The 11,197-nt window shown below is 42.3% G+C and overlaps 1 protein-coding gene across 4 annotated transcripts in view; it reads left to right on the top strand.

Moving 5' to 3' along the window:
• Positions 1–893: 893 nt before the first annotated feature.
• The window catches only part of sun1b (Sad1 and UNC84 domain containing 1b), a 28,759-nt gene continuing 18,455 nt past the window's right edge, over positions 894–11,197 (top strand). For 2 of the 4 annotated variants that reach the window (XM_062407584.1, XM_062407582.1), the window contains exons 1-2: positions 6,041–6,269; positions 6,712–6,809. In XM_062407584.1, the coding sequence (XP_062263568.1) occupies positions 6,258–6,269; positions 6,712–6,809 (110 nt within the window). In that variant the 5' untranslated portion in view covers positions 6,041–6,257. Of the gene's footprint in view, positions 1,039–4,284; positions 4,527–6,040; positions 6,270–6,711; positions 6,810–11,197 lie in introns of those variants that run through there. The other 2 variants (XM_062407583.1, XM_062407585.1) reach the window with 2 other exon arrangements.

The following is an 11,197-nucleotide window of genomic DNA, read 5'->3' as shown; positions in this document are numbered from 1 at the left end:
GAGGTAGCTAATACACAGTAAAAAAATGAAAATTTCCATTGTGACGGTAGACCAGACTGAGAACCAGTTGCTCTATGCACCAGAAAGAGATGAACTGTAGACTGTGCACCAGTGAAATTATCCTCCCCTTCACAGTCATGTGATCTCAGGGACAATGGGACCATTCCTCAAGTGACAGGTGTCCTGTTTTTCAGGTTTTCTCTCACAGTCTAAAATGATTGCTCGAAGACTTGAGCTGTTGTTGTGATTAGCCTTTGAGCAAATGTGTGAAGGTACTGTAAAACCTGAAGTACACATTTGTCTTCTCTACCAGCCCAGTCTTGACAGAGATATAAAGCAGTGCTAGCAGATGTACAGTAGTTTAAATCAACAGGGGAATTGTTTTCTTGTTTGTTTTGTAGCACAAGACCAAAGGGATGACGTGAAAAGACACCAAGGGATAACAATGTAAATGGGGCAGCACATTTTTTGTCTAAAGATGTTGTTTTCTTATATGTGTAATTAAAATGGAGGTCAAACTTTATTAAACTCCTTTGATAATTCTCAGTTTTTACACTTAAAGATTCCAGATCTTTTTGGGGAGGACACATGGGTATCATTTGGCACGATGTCAATCTCCCTGGAAAGAAAAAAGGGCAAACATCTAATTTATGTTATCAGTTATGAATAAAGTACACACGCTTACTGATGATTACAGTAAAGTAATTTACCAACTTATCTTATTCCTCATTACTGTTGTTATTATTATTATTAATAGTTGTAGTAGTTTTTCGTGGCAGAGGTGGTAGCTGTTGTTTTTGTCAGTGTCCACTAAGAGTCGCCAGCTTCGTGGTTTTGACAGATCCCATAAATGGTCGTTTCGACCTTATTTGGACTGACGTGGGTGACGCAAGTCCGCAACGGACAACGTGACCGTGTGCGGGAAAAAGACGAACGTTAGACCCGGGTCCGTTTTCCATGGCAGTGGATTGGGAGTTACAACAACCGACACAGCTTGTCAGTGGCCTTCGGTCTGTCATCCGCGGTCTCATTCAACACGTGAGTAATCTGAACTTCTGTTTTGATAACAACTGTTGAAGTCCACGCGTGTCATCCCGAGCTGTCACGCGTGGACGTTTTTTCTGATCATATATCATCAGGGAAGCGCATGTCGGTATCTGGGTGTTTTCCTGCGCACTGGGACAAAGTCTTATCTGCAGAGAGCCTCACACACTACAGTGGGGTTTTGCTGACCAGGAGGAAAAGCTACGTGGACTCGAGTAATCCTGTATTAGTCACTTTGGAGAACTTCTCGGTGGATTAGATTTCACCGTATTATTTATTTGAAATGTCCCCTCCCGCGGCCCGTCGTGGCTTGCACTTGGAAGGGAGGGAGCGAGATGCTTCGCCCATGTTTACTTCCGCGTTAGTTTGAAGCCGCCATAGGCGCGCATGTCGGCGTGTTTGAATCTCTCTGGGTTATGGAGCCTGCTGCACATATTCCACCCGATGTTTCCCTTGGTCCCTGGCGGTTTCCGCACACAGAGGACCGGCGTGAAGAAGGTGGGGGCACCGTCACTTCAGTTAATAAAAGTGAGAAACAACAGGAGGGAGACCGATAGCTTTCTTGAGCAGCATTTTATCCACACTGTCATCTTCATAACAACAACAGTTCCTGTTTCCGTATCACACGCGACTGAACTAACCAATAAGAAGCTAGATTCATGTAAACATTGTGAACACAGTTTAAACTTCAAAAACATTTGAATAAACTTGTAAACCTAACAATTCGAATGTAGGCATTCATCTTTTTTTAGTCTGTGGGGAAAAATGTCCTCTAGAAGATTTTCAGCCACGAAGAGGTCAGAATTGGAAATCAGTGCCCCTTGATATTATCTAAAATTAGGTGTTTACAGCTTTTTTCGATATTACTCTTCACACACACAAATTGTCTCATTTCTGTGTTATTCCTGTGTTTACTTAATTTTTCACGTTAAAATTGCTGCTGCTGCAAAACAACCAACTCCAATCTGAGTATGATCAAGTGTGTGGTTACATGGGATATATGGAGCAGGTACTCAACTGCAGTACTTGACAAATTGTATTATTCAGTTCATTGGGTTATAGTATTTATAGAGTGAACTGAATACTGTCCCTCCTGGAAGAGAGATTGTTTCCCTTTCTTGGCTTCCTCCCTTGAAAACTGGTTTTAAATTCGTAGTCTTAATATGGTCTGTGAAATGTGGTACAGACTGTCATGCCCTCTGACAGTGTTTTTCTGTGAACTGCAATGTTCAACAGTGTGCTTCTGTGTTTGTGTGGATTTGGGGATTTGATTCCCAGTATTTGTTGTTCGTTACAGGCCAAATGAAGTGGTAATGAGGGTCTTAGCTGTGTGATTATTCTTGATCCGGGTTTAATTTGTAAAGGAGATTCCTTAATTTTGAAACAGTTTGAATCTGTCTGAGGGATTCTAGCAACATGCATTGTATGAGTTTTTGTCTGTGCGTTATCAATTATAGGTTTTACGCCAGCGGTTGACCGATAATATTTCCAGTTCATCTTATCCTTGCCCGAATGAAGTGCTGAGCAAACCGTGTTGCTCTTCTCAGTGCTGATAAAATATCTCTGCTGATGTTTCTGAAGTTTCAGTGTTTGGTTTCCTCCACAAGCAACCTAGGTAAGTTTTTTTTTATTGCCAAAGTGCTGTGTTATTGAAGAACTTAGCATTTCAATGACATATTCACATTCCACTTACATTTACATGCATCTTACATGTCAGTGATATTAAGTACTGTTGATTAGAAATGCCATGTCAGTGGTTTGAACATGAGCTGTGCTATGATTACATCTCTGGCGCTGGTCCTGTTCGACTTCTGTTTACTCAACATCTGCTCCAGCAGTGGACTGCAGGGCCCAGTTTCCAGCTGAGGATGCACGTTCATAGAGTGCTAAGATGTTATTATCAAACCCTCATGGCAAAGAAATTGTAACTGAGGCTTTTTTATTTTACGGTCTAACCATAAAGAGAAATAACAGTAAAGAAAACGTTTTCATATCGGCAAACAAGTCGCTGATAGGTTCATATCATATATAATAATGCTTTGTCTTGAATCCACACCGAGCATTTTTGAATCAGAGTCATATATTTTCAGGTTTCCAACAGGAAAAAAACGGATGGGGTATTCTGCTTTATCTGAGTGGTCTGACACAGTGTTCTTTGCGTTGTGATAAAAATACAAGGACATTTATTTTTTATTGAAACATTATCCTCTGGTTTGTGTCTGAGCTGTGTGGTCAGACATCCCTTGTTGTATTGTTTCACCATGGCTCAACAAATAGAAGATTGCAATAACTTTGTGTTACATCAGTGCCACAGTTTATTGGCCAATACGTTCTTGAAAATCCTAATACAGTCATTTTCATAATCTAGACAGGCCCTAGCTAAAAATAAGACCATGTCCTGTAGTTTCTATTCTACAAATGAAACTACATTTAACATTTTTTTTAACAGATAATATTATTATTTTTCTACGTAGGGTTGCTTTTTGGTGGAATTCGGATTTCTAAAATCCTGACCTCTGTTAATTACTTATTAAAGAATATCGCAGTGACTCTCTCTCTGTGACCTTGAACTTGGTTTACAGTATTGAGAGAAACTCTACTGTGTTTAGTGTATGATTCTAGTTGTTATTGTTGGTAGCAGCAGCAGTTATTATTATTTTTATACACATTTTTTGTTGTTATTATTATTTGTTATTTCTAGTAGAAGCATCAATAGTTTTTGTTGTTCATTATTATTAGTATTATTATTGGCAGTATAAGTAGCTGATATTATTATTTGTTGTTGTTGTTGTTATTAGTAGTAGCAGCAGCATCAGTAATTGTCATGTTATTATTATTATTATAAGTAGCAGCAGTTACATTATCATTAGAAGTTGTTGCAGCAGCAGCATCAGTAGTTATTGTTTTATTATTAGCAACAGCACCATCACTAGTTATTATTATTATTATTATAAGTAGCAGTAGTCACAGTCGTTGCTATTATCATTATGTGGTCAGATGCGTGCTTTAAGATGTCGCTTTTTGACAGATGTGAAGCAGGGACCTCTCAGAATCAGTCGGACCCTCCAGTGGTTCATTGACATCCCAAACAATAGTGTGGCTGCTCTCAGCGCACGGAGCTGTTCGTCCAATAGATTCAAAGTGTGCGCTGTGGCCGACAATGGAGGCGCTGGGAGTGGGAGGATCAGCTCGGCAGCGGTCCTGCTGGCTTTGTTGCGCCAGGGAAGCCATTTTGGAGTTCTGCTAGTTGTGCACCAGCGCAACACTCAGCGGCCACTTGCAAACTTTTGCGTCTTTGAGCTGCAAAACCCGAAAGTGGAGAGGCTCCGTGGGTCCGCGGCAGTGAACGACCGCTGGGTTTCCGTGCGTCGGGATGTTGGCGGACGTCTGCGGCTTGTCCACGCAGACAGTAACGTGTGGGTCTGGTTCCCGTGGATTACGCTCCTGAAGAATAACAACATACATGGAGTCTAACCACGCGGGCAAGTTAACGTACTATAACCGCAATTAACCGCCCGTGGGTTCGCGTGGCTGCGGTTCTCTGCAGTGAATGTGTCACTTGTTTGGATGTATTGTGTCTTTGCTGCGCTCCTTCACCAGCTGTTGGGGTCGAGAGGCCTCATTTCTAACCGCCGGCTGTCACACATCTGCGACATTAGCGGACATCTAACGTGTCCATCATTGGTAAAGGCCAGTGGCTGCGCGTTATACCTTTTTAAATGTCCAATGTTGGGATAAGAAATGGGACCAGTGCGTCCAGGCTGCGAATCTGTGTTGTCTAAATACATGGCGTCTAAATTTAGCACTGGGCAATGTGAGAATGGTTTATGTGCCATTTTTCCGGACACTATGTGCAGTTTAGTATTAGACTAAAGGTATCTCAGTGTAATTATAATAATAATAATGATGATAATTAATATCTGCAATGTTGCAGCGTCGCAGGCCGTTTGCGTAAAGGAGCCAGCAAAGCAGTCGTGAGGTGAAAGACAGGACTGTGGAAACTGTTCATGTTCATTGTTTATAACAATGCATCATATAATATGTGCCTTACTGCTGTCTGAAATGTGTAGACATACAAAGTAGAACAGATGTGGATATACTAGAGTAAGTACCTTAGGATTGTATTTTAGTTCAGTACTTAAGTATTTAGTTACATTCCACCCCCTGGGTTTTGCCTTTTTTGTCTAAGTTTGTTAGACATATAACTGAGATAATTGAGAGTGTGTTTGTTTGTGTGTGTGTGTGTGTGTGTGTTTTTGTCCACATGGTCTGTTGTTGTTCAACCTGTCTCCTGACTGATGAGCTCAATTTCCATAATATTGTTAAAAATGATTTGGTCACATTCTAAAATAAAAGCTGAATAAGATAAATGGCTCTTTGCTGAGTTGTTGTGGTCAGACTGCAGTTTAATTAGGAATCTTCTCCCTTACTCTCTGTCTATCCTGCAGCAGTTCTACCTCAGCTGACACACAACAGGAGGTTGCTATTTAATTTTCATGTCCATATTGAGGGCTTGCATCTTGATCCATTGCCCCAGTTAAAAAGAGAAAAAAAAACACTAATCCTGGTCGAATTAAAGTAGCACTCGTGTCTTTTAGCTATTCGTTTTCGTTTATCCCTCTTTTCGGCTGAAAAGGGATATGAAACTTGATTAAGATTATTATGGAGCTTTTGCTGATGGATTTTAAGAAAAGCCATCTGTTTTGCATTCCTAATGTTGTATAGAGCACGGGTGAAAGCTTCACATGAACTGGCTAAATAGCTACTTTTATTATATATCTAATAATTACATTATTATTTCAGCCTGTTTTATTAAACTGCATTTGGTTGAGCTAGGTAATAAACTGCACATGTCTTATGGTGACAGAGTATTTGCACAGCCTGTTTACCTAGAGTAGGATTCAACCCCTCAGACCTGTCGTTTCCCGCCCATTGCTGAAAACTCAGCCCAACCCCTCGCTGTTTTACTTGGTTTCATAATACTGCCTTTTCTGTGTGGGGAGCTTAGTCAAGTAGTCACTGTAGGAGTAGCTGTCCATGTGAGGAGACCGCCTAATACAAAGGAGAGAGAGGATCGTCACGGCCGCTGTCCTGTCTCTACCAGCCATTCCTGTCAGTTGCCGCCTGTTTGCCGACCGGGAGAGAAGAGACAAGTCATTCATTACAGCTTCACTGGCGTCCGTGGCCTGCGTCAGCTTCCAGCCAGAGCCAGCATGCAGGAAGAGGTTGGCCAGCTCTTGTCCACAGTAGCATTGTTGTGTTCCTGGGGAACAGGAATGTCCAGCAGCTCTCATTAGGGCCTACCCCGGCTGGGCTCTCTAACCTGGCTGTACTGTGTAGCAGTCACTGACGGTTGTGTTTTCTTGGAGAGCAGCCCAGTGAATCTCGCTAGAATTGATTTGCGAAGAGGCGGGGGAAAAAAGTCAGTGCTGTACTGAATTTAATATAAAATGTGGCTTTTAATCTGTTTCTAAAAATCCAATTACACAGCGGCAGAAACTGAGCTCATAACAGCACTTCTTTTTTGCAAGAGACAGGCTGAACAAGGCAGTGCATGCTTTTTTATATTTTTTTGTGAGTGTGAATGGAAGTTTTTGCTTCTTATCCTTCCTCTACCATGTTGGCTTTGCTTAAAGAGTGTTATTCCTTGCATCCTGACTCCTGCAGTCTAAACAAAGAAGAATGACCATGGATTTTTCGCAGCTGCACACATATACGCCGCCACAGTGTGCTCCAGAGAACACCGGCTACACCTACTCTCTCAGGTGAGACCTCAGCGCTTTGCTGCCGTGCATTGGCTGCAGCATTCAACAGCCAAGCCAATGGTATTTCTTTTCCACCCAGCCTGTTGTATGTGACACAAGTCAGCAGATCATCCATCAGCATGAACCAAAACTGTACCTAACACCATGCTGCTGCTCTTCAATCACTTTTTATGCTGTTCACGTTTAGCATCAACCAGTTACCTCATATTCCTTTTGGTCTTAAATCTTTTTTTACTGGTGCAATTATAGTAACTGGTGTCAGTTTACTCACATGATCACACAAGTATAATATACGCCAAATTATCCCAAATTATGTGTTACATTCACTACTGGTGTGCTGTGTTTCTGTTTTAAAGATGATCTTTAAGGGCAATGACTCAACTGTACTTGCTTTAGGATGCAGATTTCTTATCAGGTTTGCTGTTGTCAGTGACATCACTTTACAAACACATTTAGCATGAAATATGTGATTTACTTTTGATTACATTGTTTTTAAACTTTTTTTAGTTTTGTAAATCTGTGTACCCGCCTCTAAAGAATCCTGTGGTTGTGGTTTTTGATGACTCTGCCTCATGATTCAGTTTTGTTTGTGTGTTTAGAGTGGAACTGGAGAGGCTTGCACAGGGTAAAAACAGACTGTGTTGTCGAATCAAGCTGCATTCCTAGTTTTCCGCAGCATTTCAGAAGTCAAAGGCTTAGCACTCGTTGTTGGATTGTTGTCTGTTAATATTGTTTGTGGAAGATCTGACTCTCCAATAGTGCTCCTCATACACACATTGTTTCTTGTACTCCTCATCGCAAAAACTCTGGCTGTAGGTGTGGTCGACAGTTCACCAGAAAGGTCCGTGCATGTGGAGGAATGTTGTCTCCAGCGCTGTCACCATCGAGGTCTAAGGGCAGAAGGAGGCATTTCAGGTGTCAGCTGATGAAATATCACTTTGCCCCTGTACTTAACTAACTTTCTGACTTTTAAGAAAGGGAGAGTTATTGCATGACCGCTGTGAGCAGAGGCCTCCCATCGTTTAAGTGAGGGTAGGAAAATGTCATGTTACAAAAAATCTGAAGTTTGAACAAACCCTGTCATTAGGTTTACAGCTTTGTCTTGCAGAAATGCAGGACACACTATGAAAAATGCAGTAAGCAGGCTCTTGGTAGTTTGTGCTTTTTCCCATCAAGCTGAACAAGTTGTGTCTCATTGAGAGACCGGGTTACCTGCTCTCTCTATTTCATATGTTGGCAGCTTGATGTTTTTATAGGCTGCTGGAATGGTATTGATACACAGTAGGAATTTGCCTGTTGGGCATTTTCATGTTGAGATGAGCAGCTAATCTGCAGTATCATAATGTAAATGTTCAAAAATGTATCACCTTACTACTGGTAAGGTTATTCTGAAAAACTGTCTGTTATTAGTTGACAGTAATAGATGATGTTGTCACAAAAAAAATACAAAAATCGGTATCTGTGGCCCCCGCAGGACTTAAATAAATAAACCTGATCAATCATTTGATTCCCCTGGTCTACTTGCACATGATGGCCAGAGGTTGGAGAGGTGGGGTCAGGCAGTGTGCAGTCATTTGTTTCGGGGCTGTAGCATTGACGAAACGACGGGAGAGGGCGGGACATATCGGTTGCATGTTTTCAAATTGTGGCCTGCTATCGCAAGCTTTTCGAGGATTACCAACCCTGGCCTTAATGTCCTCCTGACATTAATCACATGACATCAAGTGAATTTCAGCAATGTGAAATCCTGTCTTAGCAACTGGTCTTACAAGTCACACTGTAGACTAAGGCAAAGTCAGATGAATGAACAAGAGCTTGTTTGGCGCCCAGCTGGAATCTGCCAGGTAGACTGGAACAAGCTAATCGCGTTCCCTTTGAGGCCAGTCAGCCGTGAAGCTATTAATGAACCTCACTGTCACACCCGTGGCCCTGATCCCAGGATTAGACTTAAAGTTTATACTTCTTGACTATAGCTAGCTGAGAGATCTGTGGTTTTATTAGCCTGTGTCCACTACAGCCGAGATGCTGATGATCAGTCAGCTCTCGTGAGAACCAGAACACGTCCCTGTATCATCAGAAAAGCCTCCAGTAAATGTTATATTTGCTTCTTGTTCGAAGATCAGAAATATCAACCCTTCAGAGTTCAGTGGTTTGTTGTATTCATTGGGTGTCTATGTACCGTGGGGTTGTGTGTGTTGCCGACAGCAGATCTCAAGCTCCCAGTGCAGAGACAGACGGGGTCAGGTGACAGAAACCGTTGGCCCATCTGTTGTCAAAGCTCAAAAGAGCAGTGACAAGTTTTGTGGCACTGAATGGTCTAAGAGAAAGAGGGAGAGGAGGCCAGCCAGCCAATCACGTCTTGTTTCCATCCATACTCTCTCTTTGGAGACTCCCACATACCAGGGAGAGGGCATTACACACGGACCACCAACCTGGTGTTGATTATATTAATACTGTAAACACAGTGAGGGGAATACTTTTATTCATAGATTTATAATCCAGTAAGGTTTATATTTGTGAAACAGGAGAACGACTGCTCTTGTTCTTATCTTGACTTGTGTGATGCAGTGATTCAGTGATTTCAGTAAGGGAAATCTTGTAGAATTTGTCCAGTGGTTCTTTACTCTCTCAGTTAAGTAATGAGCTGTTGCACCTCTTGAGAGCTGGGCTGACTACAGACATGTCTTCACAGAAAGCAGGTGTGTGTGCTGTGACTCACACAGACCCTTCATATTTTATGATGGTGGAAGTAGGTCAGTAGGGCCGGGGCCTCTGCTTTGAGTGTTTTCCCCGCACTAGTGATCAATGAAGTGTGAAAGTAGTAAGCAGCAGTACTTAACAAGTTATCTAGTATACTCTATGTGGCTGGCCAAATAGTAGCAGCTAAGTTCACCATGTAGAAACCAGCTCAATCACGACTGTTAATTTAAAGTGACTTCTTTTCCATTTGACTTATACTGTATATGTACATATTATTTAACAATTCTAAAAACAACTAGACCTGTGTCATATATTTTTGTTGATGTGGGTACTCGCATTATCCAAAATGTTTCCAGTAATGACCAAACCCAAATAAATTGCACATTTTGTTCAAGGTAACAAGACGTTGATTTTATTCGCCTTCTAATAGCAACATACCTGTGTTACCCCTGTGTGTCTCTCTCTCTCTCACTCACTCACTCACTCACTCACTCACTCACTCACTCACTCACTCACTCACTCACTCACTCACTCACTCACTCACTCACTCACTCACTCACTCACTCACTCACTCTCTCTCTCTCTCTCTCTCTCTCTCTCTCTCTCTCTCTCTCTCTCTCTCTCTCTCTCTCTCTCTCTCTCTCTCTCTCTCTCTCTCTCTCTCTCTCTCTCTCTCTCTCTCTCTCTCTCTCTCTCTACCTCTCTCTACCTCCAGGGGCAAACGATGTATGACTAAGGAAAAACACCCTTCTACTGTTTGTACTGGTTACTCGTAATGGATCCTGGTCATTCATTCCCGTTTGCTGCGGGACTTTGACACATTACCTCATCCGTGACTATGATTTGAGCCAGAGTTGCATCAGGGAGATTTTCATCGACAATGGTGATGGTCAGTGTTGAAGAGAACAACTCCCATGATCCTTCGCTGCTTCATGACACCATCAAACTAGTCTTTTGTTATTGTTGGGAGACCCATTCATGCAAGTCACCATCTGAGGGCATGGAGTGCTAGCTGGACAGTTGTTGCTCACGGTGCTGATACAGCTGTTTCGACATTTGGTCTGAGTGTGTTGCAGAACATTGCCCATTCGAGTACCAGGCAAATGACAGCAGCTGGATATTGGGGAGAATCATCCTGTGACATGTTTATACCTTGTGAGATTGAAAGGCCTGATGGTGCTGGGATTTCTATAACTGCTCTTTATACTAATGCTACTATACTAGTGCAAACAGACATGTTTAGAACAGGCTGTTTGTTTGGTCTATGGCGATGCTGTGGTAAGGAAAGAGCAGCTGCTGGACTCCAGTCCATAGAACCCTGAACCTGCGCCACAGCTGCTGCACAACGATGCAAAGTTCGGTTAGCTCGAACTGGAGAATCAGTCTTCATAGCCTGGAATGTGCCGGTTGTCGTGATCAACTTATCACATATGTTGATTAGTCCCAGCCGCCACTGTTGCAGAGCGCTGGCCATCAGTTTATTAACAGTTAATGCTAATTGGATGCATCACATGTCCAAATCGCACCAAATTTGAAACTGCACCTGCTGCATGGGCCCCTTAACAACACAATACAACCATGAGTTTGGGGTGAGACAAGCTGATGACAGGGTTGGGGTGCTGTTAACAAAATCACCTAATCTACGAAGCAGAGTTAATGCGTCAGTTTGTGCCTCGGTCTGCTGCTCC

This window comes from Platichthys flesus, chromosome 16, assembly GCF_949316205.1.
Source record: "Platichthys flesus chromosome 16, fPlaFle2.1, whole genome shotgun sequence".
Classification (NCBI taxonomy): domain Eukaryota; kingdom Metazoa; phylum Chordata; class Actinopteri; order Pleuronectiformes; family Pleuronectidae; genus Platichthys; species Platichthys flesus.
Note: the sequence above shows the minus strand (reverse complement) of the source record. Positions and strands in the feature narration are given on the sequence as shown.